The 16,778-nt window shown below is 47.2% G+C and overlaps 1 protein-coding gene across 1 annotated transcript in view; it reads right to left on the reverse strand.

The window, feature by feature from the left end:
* RSL1D1 (ribosomal L1 domain containing 1) overlaps positions 1 to 16,778 on the reverse strand; it is a gene marked incomplete at its 5' end in the record, with an annotated part of 147,286 nt that overhangs the window by 100,800 nt on the left and 29,708 nt on the right. Inside the window, one exon of the mRNA XM_086947952.1 lies at positions 11,082 to 11,230. Within this exon, the coding sequence (XP_086804078.1) occupies positions 11,082 to 11,230 (149 nt within the window). The remainder of the gene's footprint in view (positions 1 to 11,081; positions 11,231 to 16,778) is intronic.

A 16,778-nucleotide genomic window follows, 5' to 3' on the forward strand; every position in this document is an offset into this window, starting at 1 on the left:
GGCAGTGGGTTCTGTGGGCATGGTACACAGGGATGTGGGCCATGTCAACTCTTTGTTTAGTTCTGTACTTAGACACTCAGCCTGCCAAGGCAGAGTGTGGGTGTCAGGGTACAGGTCCCCTGAGGGTGGCACAATAAGTGTTGCAGCCCTCGGGGGTCTTCTCTGGTCACCATGCCCTGGGTACTATTTACTAGTGGCTGACAGGTGGCCAGAGATGCCAATTGGGTTTTAGTTTCAACACAGTTTTACGGAAGGAACACAGGCCCTGGGTACCTGGTTGTCAGGAACCCAGGGCACACTCACCTGGATGGCAGGAACCCAGGGCACACTCAGTCAAAGCACATCAGCAGTTCAGAAAAAAGTGGGGGCATACCAATGCAGGAAAGATGGCACTTTCTCACAGTAAAGCATTATCAGGGGACAGTGTTAAACATTTGATGTACACAAGTCGGCAAATGAATTCACACACTTAAGAACTGTACTCTAGGCCAATTGTTTTTGTATACAAATATACTGTTTATTGTTAGAACCAAGCAAGCCTGGAACAGGTAAGCATTAAATACTGTTCAGTAATAAGTTACTGGATATAGAACAGTTTGAAAATGCAATAGAAATTGTACTTAGTTTGATTTACAGGGGAGCAATAGTATGCAACATTTAGCAAATACAGTACATTGAAATGAATAGGCTTTTTTAGTAAATTGCAGGTAAGTTATTTATATACTTTTCTAACTCCGTGTTGGATACCTAGATTCAGCACATGAACATTTCCTAGAAATAAGCAAGTGATTACGTTTTAGTTATTCGCATGATTTTTTAAGAATATTTCCAGTTTTCAAAACTCCACACTTAGAAACTTTTTGGAGCAATACATTGAAATGAATGGGCTTCTAAATTAAATTGCAGGTAAGTTACTTTTCACGTTACTTTTCTGACTTAGTGCTGGATACCTAGATTCAGCACTGGGACATTTCCTAGAAACACGTAAGTAAACATTTTAATTAGTTGTATGATTTTTAAAGAATATTCTTGTATTTCTAAAGTTGGCAGAAACTTTTTCACATAGAATCACCAATGTTATCCTATGGAAGGAAATTCAATTCACAGGTAAGTTACTTTTACGTTACTTTTCCTACTCCATGCTGGATACTTAGATTCAGCACTGGGACATTTCCTGCAAACAGGTAAGTAAATACGTTTTAGCTATTCGTGCGATTTTTAAATAATATGTTTAGATTTCAAAACTCCACACTAAGAAACTTTTAGGGAGAAAAGTGTCAATGTTATCCTATGAGGAAAAAGAGGTTATCAGATTCAAGGTAAGTTCTCGGTCTTTGGAGTGTGGTTCTGGAGCTAGACTCCGGGGTCTCCCATGGTCAGTGATGCACGGTTGCACCCTCAGCGGCACTAGGGCGGTTGGGTGCAGAGTGTTGAGGCCCAATGGAGGATAGGGGGATCCGGTTGGCAGCTGCTGGCAAGCAGGCCACGGGGTTGTGGGAGCGAAGCTTCTAGGGTTTAGCTCGAGGCAAGTTGGGGACTAATGTAGCACCAAAGGTGCACCCTCAGCGGCACTAGGGCAGTCGGGTGCTGGTTTGAGGTTGGGTGCCCTGTTGATTTTAATAGAGATTCTCTGGGGCAAAGAAACACTGCAAGCTCGGGGACGAGCATGTTCCAGGAGCGACCACCACTTCGAAGGGTAAGTTGGGATGTTGCGGGTTGGTTAGGCACCACTGGGTTGGGCACACAAGGCCGGGGGCGTAGGGTGCAGGGGTGCCTTTGGACGTCTTATTTTCTTACCCACGCTGGTCACGGTAAGGGGGGTCCTCTGGATTAAGGCTATAGGTATGGTCAGTAGGCTTGAAGCAGGTCAGGGGTCGGCGGATCTCAGGTCAGGATCACCGGAGGGACATCCTCATGGTATTTTTCCACTCTAGCTCGGGCCGGGTTCGGCAGGTGCAGAGTGGCTGGCACCAGAAGCTGCAATTTAAACACGCCGGTGTTAACAGGAGTAACAATCCTGAAAGTAAAGGCAGGCAGGTCCTTGAGGGTTTGTGAGGTTGCTGGCTGCTGGACACGCCAGGGTTTCGTAGGAGCAGGTTTGCGGGGAGACCGGCCTGTACGGCTGGGGCCAAGTCAGTGGGAGTCGTCCTCTTGTTAGCTCTGCACAGCTTCTCTTCCTTCTCTACTTTTCTTGCGGTTGCTGGATCTGAGGAAGGTTGGTTCAGGGTGGCCCTAAATAAAACACTTAGGGGCGTTAGAGGTAGGTAAAGGGCAGGGACCAATGGGTCCCTTCCCTGGGGTGGGTACACCCCCTTTTCTGCCACTCTCCAGTGGGGGGTGGGGAGGCAGGAGCCTGTCCCTGGTCAGCTGAGTCCCCCATCCTTAAGATGGTGGGGACTAGCGGTTGTGCCTAGCCTCCCCCACATTAAGGGTGAAGTTGGCAGAGGTGGGCACACCTCTTCCTCACTTGTTGTTCCCGCCGATTCTCCCGACCAAAGTGGGGGGTAGAACCAGTGAAGACTAGTTGCTGAAAGCAGCAAATGGTCTGGAGAGGCTCACAAAGGCGGCATGGCATGCCTTTGAAGCCTCTCCTTCGTGAACACTGCCCATCCTGGGGGGAGGATGCTTGGCACCTCGTCCGAGGATGTGCATTGATTCAGGCCCCTGAGAGCAGCAAGCTCTCGACCCAGGGGTCCAGAAACATGTCTGGTGGTGGCAGCCTATGCAGCCACTCATTCAGGTCACTAGCGGTTGGTCGAGTTTCCGGGGCATCTCTTATATGCCCTCTGTGGTGCATTTTACATTAAATCCCACACTGGCATCAGTGTGGGTTTAATGTGCTGAGAAGTTTGATACCAAACTTCCCAATCTTCAGTGTAGCCATTAAGGGGCTGTGGAGTTGTAATGACAAACTACCAGCACCATATACTCTTAATGGCAGCACTGCACTTACAGTGCTCAGGAATGGACCTAGGTACCGTAGGGGTACAGGGCTCATGCACCTGTACCCTTACCACTGGCATAGGGCACCCAGCTAGAGGGGTGACTGATGTATGCAAGGGCAGTGGTTTGTAGGCATGGCACACAGGGATGTGTGCCATGTCGACTCTTCACTTTGTTCTGCTCCAAGACACGCAGCCTGCAAAGGCAGTGTGTGAGTGTCTGGGTACAGGGCCTCTAAGGGTGGCACAATAAGTGCTGCAGCATTTAGAGGCCTTCTCTGGTCACCGTACCCTGGGTACCGGTGGTACCATTTACCAGGGGCTGACATGTGGCCAGAGATGCCAATTGGGTTAGTTTTGGGGAAAAACACAGGCCCTGGGAACCTGATTGGCAGGGACCCAGGGCACACCAAGAAAAAGTGCATCAGTAGTCTGGCAAAAAGTGGGGGGGGGGGGGGTTTGGGGGGGGGGGGGTTACTGCAACAGAAACCCACTTTCCTACAGGCAGCACCTAACGTTACAGCATCTTTCACCATCAAAATAAACAAGCATTGGCATAGAAAATAGTTCTCGCCTTTGGGACATAAGTGTTTAGGTATCCAGCACAATATCCTTGGTGCAACAACATCAACTGTTGCATAGCTAAACACTTATAAGGTCCCAAAGGCGAGACCTGTTGGCTATGCTAATGCTTGTTCTCTATTACACCAGATGCTTGTGATTAGGAAGTGCTGCTATTGACATGTGCCTACCCTGAAGATATGAGTGTAAATGCTCTTCTGCATTTAATCAACCTGGAACTTTTGTACTGAGTTCAATTATGTAATAGGACTTCAGTCTACTCAACTACTGTTCTCTTCTATCTCCTACCCTGATGTTTCTAGGGACTATATTAATCACATAGTAGGTCAGTTTTCTGTTACTATTGTGTACCTCTTGAAAATGCCTTGTCACAGGATAAGTTTTGTCTTTATTGCTAATAGCACTCGCATGTTTCAGCGCACCCTTGTGTACTTGCACAGTGGTGCTACCTACATACATCAGTTCACATGAACATGTCAACACGTAAATGACATTCACTTTTGCAATAAAAATACTTTGATTTTATGGGGGCCTCTTCTCAAATGGGGAGAAGAATTCAGTTCTGGTGACCCCATAGTTGCACGCTTTGCATTTACTGTATTTCAGAAAGCTTCACTCCTCTGTAGCCAATTTGTACTACATATCTATGGAGTGCTTTTACCAGTATGGCTTATATTTATTTTGCTCTCTTAGAAGTGAACCTTGGTTTCCTTGGGCAGAGGTGCTCTAGCACCTGGTCGTTCGTTATCAGATGCCAGTATCCTGCTGATTGTACCTTCCTCCTTACAGAAGGTGGTTGCCAGCCTAAACTCTGGATCCTGCACTTGCTATAGTGCCTCTCCAGATAATAACCCCTTCCATGCTCATGACAAGCTCAGCTTGTCATGCAGCACAGTGCTCGTGTGCTCCTAACGAGCTGAGCTCGTCATGACCACACCAGTTTTCGTTGCTGTCCAGCACAGCAGGGGAAACTCTCAAGCAGCGATGCAGTTAAAAGGTACCACTCTTAACAATGATGTGTTTGTGTCCGTATAGTGAAAATGTTCTATTTGAGACAATGAGTACTATGAGCAAATATGTGGTACTGCGATGGGCACCTCTTTTACCCCAGTTAAACTAAATTGCATATGGGCAGGTGGGAGGAGAAGGGGCTCCATTAAACACTACTAATATTTGGGAAAGCATTTTATCTCTTGCACGTTATATAGATGACCTCTTCATTATTATTCTGCTACCCGGATGAGAGTGCTGGTAGCTGCATTCTTTTATCTTTAATAAACTTTCAATCTTATTTTACTTTGTCACTTCAATATTGGCGTCCACCATCTTAGAACAGTAAAGTAAAGCAAGAAAATATCATGACCACTGCTTTATGATGCATACATGTCCGTGTTTGTACGAAGCCTGTGCACGTAAAAGTAATCATGCTACAGCATGCTTGAATTACTCTCAGCTATTCAGCCACTAGGCCCCCCTCCAGAACGGACAACAAGCAACCCTAAAAAGGTTTCAACCTACTTCGGTCTCATCAGTATAGCTCGAGTCCTATGGCACACTGACCTCGGGCACCAATGTCTCGGCATACCAGGCGCACTTAGAGCATGAACTGCACCGGCAAGGTGATGGATGGGAATGCTTGAATTATTATCAGCCACTTACAGTCGCTCAGGCGGCATTCCAGTACAGACCCTGCCCCGCATGGTATAAGTCTGTCCCAAACTGCCAGGAAAGGACTCTACAAAACGGACAACAAGCAACTCCAAACCGGTTTCAACATACTTAGATCTCATCATGGAGGTATAGCTTGAGTCCTATGGAACACTGAGAATGGGACCCACATCAGGGTATGTCCATCACACGTTGGCTGTGTCCAAACTAAGGTATCATAGTTTGCAAAATAACGATTGACTGGGATGCCGCCAGAGTAATTATCAGTGGCTGAGAGTATTTCATCCATCACTTTTTGTATATATTTCAGTGTTCTATATTAGCAACATGCATTTTTTTTTTTGCAAATGCATACCAGCGCAAGGGAAAATGCACTGACAAAGCCAAAATGTCTGGAAACACCACTGAAAGAGGAGACCTAAAGGCTTTGCCACTTGTTGTATTGATTGCATTTCTAACAATAACTGTCACTTTCCTTTTGTTTTCCATGCAGTTGTCTAGCCATTTCTTTTCAACAGAACTCTATTACACGGTCAACTACATCTGGCAAAAGCAGATACAGTAATGCTGTACTCTAATTGTTGTGTCCAAAATAATTGTTTCACCATCTCAAATCAGTTTGTTTTCTTTATGCAGAAAAATGAAGGCGATGTGGCCTAATGCCCAGAGCAGCTAAAGTGGGGAACCAAGTTCAAAACCTAATATTTGCTCAATATCCTGTGATTCTGGATAAACCTACCAGTAGGAAATACATGTGTGATGTAGACTGGCTCTGTTGAAGTACTCCAATGCTCTTGGACCAGGTTAGCGTACTTGTGTCATCAAATGTAATGCATAACCTTTTCTATTACAGTCTGTGGATAAATTACTAGCAATTTCCATTTTCAGGTGTTATCTGAAAGGATGAAAATTCCATAGGAATCAATCTTAAGCATATTCTTTATTAGACATTAGTATGCAAAGACCGCCAGACCTACAAGGAAACTTTTCAAGTCAACTTTAATTCTGGTAGTTTCAAAAGCAATGCGGGAATTTTCTGAAGAAGAAGTTGCTGAGGGGGATGAGGCTGCTTTTTCCGGGGTGCAGACCGATACAGAGAGAGCAAGATAGAGATAGAGCGAGATAGATATATACTTTTTTTGCCAGAAACCTGATGCAATTTGACGGAGTGTGCCTGCCAATCAGGTTTCCAGAGTCTGCGGTCTTTCCCTAAATCTGTATTATTGTTTCCCCAAATGGCACAACTCTGGCCTACCTGTAAGCTTTTTGTAAGATTTATCTATGGTACAAAGGGGCATGGTAGCCACAGAAAGGCCTTTGAGGGCTGTAGCACGTATTAGGACACCCTTAGAGACTTCTCACCACAAACAAACACCACTGCCATTGCAACCTGCATGCTTTGGTGCAGCTAAAAGTGAAGAGTCGACATGGCACACATCCCTGTGTGCCATGCACGCCCAGCACAGCATGAAGCCTAGGTATGTCACCCTTAAGGTAGGGTACACTATGTCTCATGTGAGGGCCTATCTGCACTAGCAGACAGGTCCCTATAATATCAAAGCCCATTCTTGGATATTAGGAGTGCTCAATAAAGTCATCATGAGTATATGGTATGGAAACTGGTCATTTTGAGTTTCCTAGCACCATAATAGCTTTACTGAATACAGGGATGTTTGGTATCAAACATCTCAGAATAATAAACCTGCACTGATTCAAGTGTCAGATTTTTTATTCCCTGCACTTAGGGTTCCCATCTAGATATGCCCTCGGATATTCTCAGCGGGAAAAACTGCAGAAAATAGAACTTCTCATCTGAAATGAAGACAGATCATAGCTCTTTTCAGGGACTCCCTCACAAAACAAGTGCAATGCTTTGCCTGTCTTTAGTACTGTGCTAAAATCTTAAGGATTCCCAAACTGGCAATGGGGAGTTGGAGAACAGGCTCCTTTCTGTGCTCCGCTTCACTATTTGCATTTTATATAAAGTATATTGATACTGGAAGCAGAGGATCAGAAGAACTCTTGCCCAAAGGGGAGCTGTTTGGTATCTTGGAATTACAGAGGATCACATGAGACTGTATTGGTCGGAAACCAAATAACACAATTTTGTTGAGGCCGCTTGGTTATAAAAGCAGGTGCAGAACGGAATGGTCCATAAGACATTTAACAGACATCTCTGGAAGGGTGATGATGGTGGGCCTGAACACTCTGGGCACTTCATGGCATGGCATGATTAAATAGGAAAATATGTACGTGGATGTGGCAAAACCAATTCTCAATATAAAAAGTGTTGGACCCGGCCCTTTTGGCAGGTTCACCCCAAGACTTTTTGCATTTTCCTAGCCTGTTTCTGGAACCTGGTGGTGGTGATATTAGGCCTCTGCGCACTTTTTCACTGTGGTACAGTGTAAAGTGCGTGAGATCTCCGTGTATGTGTGGTGAGTGACCTGGAATGAATGGGGAATATGTATGCCCATGGTAGTTCCTGATGTGTGGGGAGTGCAGGGTCGAGTTTGGTATGTGCGAACTAATGAGATTGAATGCTGCGTAATGGTATATGCGGCATGATTGTATCTAGTGTAGAAGTGTCACCTTTAGAAGTTGGCATATTTGTGTAATTTGTGGCTGGCGTGTGATTGGCTAAGGCTGGCTGGTGAGCCTGGCTCCAAGAGTCTGGGAGAGTCTGCCCCGGTGGTGAATGGAGTGTTTAGCATGCTGAAGTGAGGGGAGGAGTGAGCCTGGGCCTGCTTGTGGATTGACTGTCTGGTCAAAGGGTCCTGAATGAGGCTGGGTTTTCCCCCTCACAATGCTGGCTCGACCCCCTGGGGTGCGTCTGATGTCCCTAGCCTGGCCAGTGAAAGTAATTCCCTATAACCAGTTCTAACTAGTTCTCACACTGCATGCACCCTTTAGACATGGGATTTTGGGTATAAAAAGGGTGCTGTGACACTCTAAAAATGTTCTTGTTTCTGACTTGAATCCTGCCAGGGGCGTGCTGCTGCTTGGGCTCAGGGGAAGGCTTGCCTCCCTGAGCCCTGCCCACCCCCTGGATGCCTGGAGGACTTCAGAGGGACCCCTCTGCCTTGCCTGGGCTGATTGGGGGTCTTTGCTTTGCCCTGGGATCCTTTGGACCTTCTTCCTATCCCCCCAGGTCTTTGCTGCATCCCCTGAAGAACTTTGCAGGGACTTGTAGCTGCAGCTTTGGCCCTACAGCGCAGGGAGAGCGCTGTAATTGACCCTCTAGCGCTGGGAGCGCTTGGTTTTCACATATAGCGCTAGGAGCGCTTTATTTGTGTTCTGGCGCCTGGGGGCGCCTTGATTGCTTTGGCCGGTGCCCACCCGGCATTCGCCCAAGATTGCGAGCATAGCGAGTGCCTACCTCGCTTCATATTTGTATTTAACGAGGGAGCCTACCCCTCGGTAATTATCCCCCAGCCTACCAGTGCCTGGAAGGGGCCACCGCGCTGCCCACGGCGACCCGGAAGCAGTTGCACGCTGGCCAATCCCAGCGCGGCCCGACTGGGAGAAGGACCGGAAGTCCCGCCCTCGGCACCGCAGCACGAAGGAGAAAGGCTGCTGGTGATCACGGGGCTCCCGTGAGGAGGGGAGAGCCCAGAGAGAGGAGCTGGAGCTCGTGGACTGAGCCCCGCCGCCCAGGGCCGCCACCGGAGGAGTCAGGAAGCAGCCGGTGAGTGCGGGAGGGCTGGGGGCTCAAAGTAAAGGTCAGAGCGGCCCCGGATGGCAGCGGGCCGCTCCAATGGTGTGTAGAGCCTGAGAAGGTTCCCAGGGGCATTTGAATTTAGGAGCCTGAAAGGCTCGAGGCGGCATCTCTGTGTTTTTGAGTCCAGGAGGGACTCAAACGACGGCCGCATTTTGTGTACGAGTCCCGAGAGACTCAAGGGGCCAGTTCCTTGTTGGATGAGCCCGAGAGGCTCCCCGCCCGCATTTCTTCAGAGCCTGAGAGGCTCCAGGTGCCCTATTGATTTCTGAGAGCTCAGGGGGGCTAAAGAAGGAGCCGCAGTTGTTCACGAGTCCAGAGAGGTTCCAGTGCCCCATTCTTGTTTTAGAGCCCAGTGAGGCTCTTGGGGGCAGAGAATTCACAGAGCCAGATGGCTCCAACGCCCCTCAGCTGCCTGAGAGCCTGTGTGGCTCCAACCCCTGCGGCGCAGTTTGTCTAGGGCCAGTGAGACCCCTTGCCGCAGTTTGAAGTTCCCAGCTGCCCAGCAATTAGTGGGCAGCTGCACCGTTTAGGTTTGCGCCAGTGGCGCACCCCTGACTGGCGCTGCTTGGCAGCGCGCCCTGACATTCTGGACACAGGGCTCTTTAGTCCTTTTATTGGATGGGGGCTGGTATGTGATTTTATTTAGGCGTAATGTGATTATCTATGTGATGGTAATTGCCTAATGTGAGTTTTGCGCAATGTGATGTGGTGCTAGGAAATGTAATGCATTTAATAGGATTACGCACCTTGATCTTACACATCTGAATGTTTTTAGGCATCATGTGTTTTTGCGCTATTGAGTTAGGTTCTGGCACATCTGAATGATTTTATGCATCATGGGTCTTCCTGGATTTTACACCTCTGAATGAGTTGGTTTATGCATCATGTGTTTTTCCTTCCCTGCACCTCTGAATGTGTTTTTGATGCATCATGTGCCTTGTTATTACACCGCTGAATGTATGTTTTATGCATAATGTGTTTTTCCTTCCCTAAACCTCTGAATGTTTTTATGCATCATGTGTAATGTGTTCTTGCTTATACCCCTAATTGTATTGTGATACTTGGGTGGTTGTTCTTTCTAGTACAGGTGGTCCTAGTGAGGTCCTGGTCCCCTGCGTGACATTCTCCTAAGGTGTGTAGGGTTGCGTAGGTGGTACTTACCTGTTCCCAGTAGTTACTGGATGTGATTTATAACTTATTTTGTGCTATACTTATTCTAGGTCTCAGAAGTGCTATTTCTAAAAGTGTCGATTCTGACAGTGGCCCAGTCCTGTAAATAATCCCTTGTGAGTATTGCCCATGCCAGTTGGCACAATGTACATGTGTGACTTCTATCTGATGTGTTTTTACAATACAGAAGTTATTTTTACATAACCTTGTGTGGAGTTCCTTTTGTGGTGTGCCTAGGATGTTGTTGCTGTTGTGTGCTGGCGCAAAGGCTTTACACATTTTCTCCGGGATAAGCCTGTCTGCTCGTGCCAAGCTACCAAGGGGGTAAGCAGGGGTTATCTTGGCATGTGACTCCCTTGCCCTGACTAGAATGGTGGTTTCTGCCTAGCTTTGGCGTCAGCCTTAGCCAACCAAGAACAAGAGGATAGGGCCTTATTACTAGTTGGGTGCTAATTCTGGCCGTGCGTAAACCCGCGATTAAGCATGGGATGGAATTATGAATTTGGTTTATTTAAACCGTCCAATAATTATTGGATGCATTAAATAACCCAAACTTCGTTAAATATCTGCAGGTCAAGCCTGACTAAATTCAACAGGGGAACACATATGGTATTTACCATAGCATGCAGATTTTGGTGCATTAACCAAAATCTCCATGTTATTCCCCATAAACTTGTAACAGGTGTTATTCATCGTACCTGATAAATAAAGATACCACAGGGTAGGTTGTTTATCAGGGGCGATAAAAAGGCCTATAGTAATCTGAAAAGAAGCCCAAGTATCCCAACAAATGTTTTCAACATGATGGTTGTGAAACAAAAAGTAATGCACGAGAAATATAAAAGCAGCTAGGCTATCAACTCTTAACACCAGGGTGAAGAAAGTGCATAAACAAAACTTTGAAACAACCGTATTCAGTGGTTTGCATTCAGCATGTACAATGCTTCCAGGCTCCCAACCTTGCAAGAATGTCTACCTGAAAATCAGGGGGGACTCACTTTTTTGACTTGTAGAAGTGTTTGCCAATGTGAGATGGCAAAAGCCGCCGTATTCGGTCATCAGAAAGGAAGAGGTCGAAATTTTTCAATAGACGAAGTTTTGCTTCATACGGTTTATATTCTTTTTTCAAGGTCTTGTATGGTATGATCTGCAAAGAATGATATATGTAAACAACATTTCACCTTTTCCAGAACGTTGTGCAAGGTAGGACATGCAAAACCACACAGTCACCACTCAACATGCAAGAGTGCTCTCAACTCATTGGCAATCATTAAAGGTTCAGAATAAACAAAACTCAAATAAACTATCATTTTATCAGATAAATGAAACCACACCTTCAAGTAATAACAAAGCAAAACTATTATTGCTACAGAAATAAGGGAAGCGAAAAAGAAAGCATATGAAACTTTTATTAAAAAACCTTGAGATTAGCCACTAAAAATCAATACATTAAAAACAAACCAGAGTTTACATAGACTTAAATAACAAATACTTTACCTGTCGGTGTAGTTTTGCAGCTTGAAGATCTTTCTGGATTCACTATGGTGTGCATTATTCCGCGGTCTTGTTGTTGGGTCCGGAATCGTAGTCTTTTCTTTTTTTTTTTTGTAGCCCAGGTGGGCTTCTACGTCCCACCTTTTGGTGTATTTCCGGTGACGTCGGCACGCTTCCTGCGGAAGCACCCACTCTTGGGCGCCATCTTCGGATTCTTTTTTCTCGTGTTTGTTCTGTTACCGAAGTAATGGCAATGTTTTAGTAAGTCATTCACCGCTTTAACCTTCAAGGTTTGTTTGTTCAAGTAGTTGTCCATGTTTTCAAACCCCTTCCTCTCCAGCCTCATCTTTCTGGCGGAGGTGGGTGGGTTCGCTAGTGTATCCAGAAAGATGTTCAAGCTGCAAAACTACACCGACAGGTAAGAAACTATTCGTTTTGCAGTGCAAATCTTTCTGGATTCACTATGCTGTGCATAGACTTTGTAGCGGTTTCTCATTTTTGTGGCGGCTGGGTGGAAGATAAGCGTTGGTTATTGAATATGTGTTGAAGTACCTTTTGTCAGACTTGTGCTTCCTTGTTCATCTGTATATCCACGCAGTAGTGCTACGAGTACGTGTGCACTGAAGCCCATGTTGCCGCCAGGCATATGTCCTGAATGGGTGTGTTGGCCAGGAAAGCTATTGTAGCTCCCTTTTTCCTGGTGGAGTGGGCCCGTGTCCCCCCTGCCAGTTTTTCCCCTGCCTGTTTGTGGCAGAATTGTATCGTCTGTGCGATCCATCTCGCAATTGTTCATTTAGTTACTGGTTTTCCCATTAAGCTCTTTGCGTAGGAAACAAAGAATTGCTTTGTTTTCCTATGATCCTTTGTCCTTTCAATGTAGAGCATGACAGCCCTTCTGGCGTCTAGGGTGTGAAGAGCTCGTTCAGCGCTTGTTGTCTGTTTCTGGAAGAAACTTGGTATTTGTATTTAATTCATGTGGAACCCAGACACCACCTTCGACATGAAGTGTGTGTCTGTTCTCATTACCACCCTATCATTGTGAATTTGGATGTAGGGCTCCTGTAACGTTAATGCCTGCAGTTCGGTTACCCTGCGCAGCGAGGGGATTGCTACCAGGAAAGCTGTTTTCATCGTTAGCCTCTCTAGGGATGCTTTGTTGAATTGGTTCGAAAGGATGTTTCATCAGTTCTGTTATTACCAGGTTAAGGTTCCATGCAGGTGGTGGCACCCTCTTTGGAGGTGCAATCCTCTTTGCTCCTTCTAGGAATCTTTTAACCACTTGTGAGGTGAAGAAACTCTTACACGTCTCCCCTCTTGTGTAAGCGACTATTGCTGCTAAGTGAACTCTCAAGGAGGATGAGCTTAGTTTCTGGTCTAGTAGGTGCGTGAGGTATCTAAGCACCGTTGAGTCTCTATGCAGCTTCTCTCTCCTGCACCATAGAGTGAATCTCTTCCATTTTGATACATAGCACTTTCGCGTGCTGGGCCTCCGTGCCTTCCGAAGTACCCTCAGGGTGCTCTCTGGTAGTTTCAGATGCGCACATTCTATGTCCTCAGGAGCCAAGCTACCAGGCTCAGGCTCTGGATGTAGCACCTGCCCGTTTTGCATGGTTAGCAGGTCCTTTCTCCTTCCGAATCTGTGGGGTGCGCTCTGTGCCATCTCCATGATCTGCGAATACCATGTCTGCATGGCCCACTGTGGTGCAACCAGTATCAGTGTCATGTTGCTCGCTCTGCACTTGCTGAGGACCTTGTGAATCAGTGGTATCGGGGGAAAAAGCGTAAGCAAATGTCCTCAGCCAGTCTATCCATAGGGCATTCCCCAGGGACCCCTCCCCGGGCCGCCTGGATGCGAAGCTTCGGCATTTTGCATTTTGGCGTGTTGCAAATAGGTCCACAGACTGTGTTCTCCACCTGTCAAACAGCCTTTTTGTCTCCTGTGCATTGGGCTCCCATTCGTGGGTTGCCGATGTCCGTCTGCTGAGCCAATCTGCTTCTACGTTGTCCTTCCCTGGCAGATGAATGGCTAGCATGTCTATGTTGAGAGGGATGGCCCAAGTCCATATCTCCTGCGCCAGCTTCGAGAGCGTGGCTGATTGTGTCCCACCCTGCTTGTTGATGTAGAACATCGCTGTAGTGTTGTCCGTCTGGATCAACACCCTCTGGTTGTACAGTTTTGTCTGAAAGGCTTTTATAGCAAGGAAAACTTTCTTCAACTCCAGGAAATTGATGTGCTTTATCGCATCTGCTGGTGTCCACAGACCCCTCACTTTGAGTTTCTCCATGTGAGCTCCCGATCCCTTCTGGGATGCATCTGTGGTGATGGTCACCATTGGCAGCGTTAGAGGCTTTCCCCTTGTCAGGTTCTCCATGTTCCACCATGCCATTTCTTTCTGCACTGTGTGCGTTACAACCACTAGATCCTCCCAACGCACTATTGCTTGTGACCATTGCCCTTGTAACCACTCCTACAAGGGTCTCATGTGCCGCCGCACATTTGGCACTAGGTGAATGTGTCAGGATCTAGCAATGCGCCTACCTAAATTATGACATCTCCCAGAAGTCCTGGTGGTGGGAGTGGCGCTATAAAAGGAAGGGCGGGACCACCTGACATTGCTCGTGATTTTGTGCTATCTGTGATAATTGAGAATCGGAGTCCTTAGTTTTCGGCAGCGCTTCTTGTTCTTGTTCTGGCGGTACCGAAGAGCTGCATATTTCTGGAAACAGAGGCGAGTGAGAGAGGTCGCGCCTTTGTTTATTCAAACGACCCGCCGACCAGACAGCGGCCGGCGTTCATGGATCGCAAGCATAGCGAGCGGAGCGAAGGCGCCTCCGTCGAGAGGATAGTAAAGAAAAGACACTGGGCTGACAAACGCTACCGGCGGGAAACGGAGACCGTGAGTAAAAGCGGAGTTGGGACTCTAAACAAATCCCGATAGTTTAAAGGCAGCGCGTGGTGTTAACGCGTGTCTTTGGGACTTGTATTGTTTACATTTGAGATTCTTTTGAGAAGGAGCCATTGGTTTTTGAACTTGCACGGCTGTGCAGGTTTTCTTGTTTCAGGACAGTGGTAGAGCGGAGCGTAGTGGGAGGTCATTCCTACACGCTACCGTTCAGAAGAAGGTCACTAGTGTCCTGTCCTTTAAGTGCTAAAGCGGAAGGTAGTGGGGCCCTACACCTTGCCGTATTTGGAGATCTGAAACCAACTGGAATCTTGTGGAGTATACTTTACTAGAGCGGAGGACAGCGGTTGGATGCTACGTCTTACCGTGTCTACCTTGGAGCTTTTGTGGTTTGTTCTTAAAAGGAACTTTTTGGCTTTACACTTCTTCTTGAATTACACTTGGGGAATGCGGTGTGTTATGAATGCAGCATAAGGATATCAACATATACAAGGAGGGGTATGTTCTAATAAGATACCAACAATTACCAGGTGGAGTTCTTTTCTGTTGCCAGAGTATAACCTGTTTTCTTGTGTTCTTTAGGAACCAGAGGTACTGATATCCGTGAAATGTTATAAAAGGGATAGGAGGAGAACACTTCACTCACAAAGGTGAACATGGCTGACCTTCTAGCGAGAATGCAATGAGAGTAGGTTGAGTAGTGAATAACGTTAACCTGTGTGTTCCTTTTCTTGTCTTTCAGCCGTCCCTTCCCTGCAGTCCCCTTCCGTCCCCTCCTTGTTCTATTTTTTCCATCGCCCTATCCCTCGAACACACTGTGCTCTTACGTCAGTGTGTTGGTGTGGTCGGGAGGTGGAGCCCTATGTACTACAATCGGATCCTGCAGAGTGGAGCCTGACAGAATGCATGATGCCATCATGCCCATGATCTTGCTCGCTTTTCTCACTGTCCGAGCTTGCCCCCTCTGGTAGAGTTTCGTCTCCTTCACCAGTGCAACTGACCTCTTCTCGCTTGGGAACACCCTGGTCTGTACGGTGTCGATCTGAGCTCCCAGGAAGATCTTTGTTCTGGTTCCATTGAGGATTTCCCCCAGTGTATGGAGAATCCCAGGTCCATCAGTGTTCTTGTCACTCTCTGTGCATGCTCCTTGCATATCTGGTATGACCTTGCTTTTATTAGCCAGTCGTCCAGGTAAGGCTATACGTGTATTCCCTCCCTTCTTAGGTGTGCTGCGACTGCTGCTAGGCATTTTGTGTAGACCCTTGGCGCCGACTTTAGACCGAACGCTAGGGTTGTGAACTGATAGTTCCCCTATGGCGAATCTGAGCAGAAGTTTGTGACTTCTGTTCATTGGTATGTGCAGGTAGGCATCCTTTAGGTCTATGGTGACTATGAAGTCTCCTTTTTTGCAATTGAGGGAGCACCTCTTGCAGGGATGTCATTTTGAACTTTTGCGTTCTTATAAATTTGTTTAAGAACCTTAGGTCCAGGATGGGTCTCATTGTTTCGTCTACTTTTGGCACCAGGAAGTACGTAGAATACACCCCTCTGTTCCTTTCTCTGTAAGGTACTGGTTCTATGGTTTGTTTTTGCAGGAGCTCTCCCACTTCCTTTTGGAGTAGCTGCAGCTCTTTCTTTGCTAGTTGCCTTGTCTTTGGCTTTCTGCTTGTTGGTGTCTTTTCCAGTTCTATGCAGTATCCGAACTGCATGATGTTTAGAACCCATTTGTCTGAAGTTATTTTCTTCCACTCCTGGAAGTAATGTTTTAGTCATCCTCCCACTGGTCTCACATGCCCGCAGGTACTTAGTGCGCCTGACCCCTGCGTGCTGTTCTCGTGCCTCAGCCTGGGAGTTCTTATTTGGGTGGGCACATGCTGCTTGACCAAGTCACTTGGTGGGGGGGTTGCTGACCTCCCCTCCTATTCTGGGCCCGTCCATTGCCTCTCCCGCGAAAGGGCTGGCCCCTCTGCTGTTATTGCCAGGACTGCTTTTGCTGGCCTTGCTGTGTTTGGGTCTCTGTCTGGTGGGATTGTTGGAACGCCTGGTGCGATGTTCCTGGCTGGGCCTTCTTGATGGGGTGCCCCTCTTGGACCCTCTGAACTGCAATGCCCCCATGGACCTTGCTGTTTCATTGTCCTTCTTTAGTTGGCTGAGCTTTTAGTCTACTGGTGCCCCGAACAAGGTCTGTCCGTTGAACGGGGTGTTCAGTATGCTGTGTTGTACCTCTGGCTTGAAGCCTGACACCCTGAGCCAGGCTTGTCTTCTTTCAGTGATGCCCAGCATCATGAGCCTACTGGA

Source organism: Lissotriton vulgaris, unplaced genomic scaffold, assembly GCF_964263255.1.
Source record: "Lissotriton vulgaris unplaced genomic scaffold, aLisVul1.2 SCAFFOLD_3398, whole genome shotgun sequence".
Classification (NCBI taxonomy): Eukaryota; Metazoa; Chordata; class Amphibia; order Caudata; family Salamandridae; genus Lissotriton; species Lissotriton vulgaris.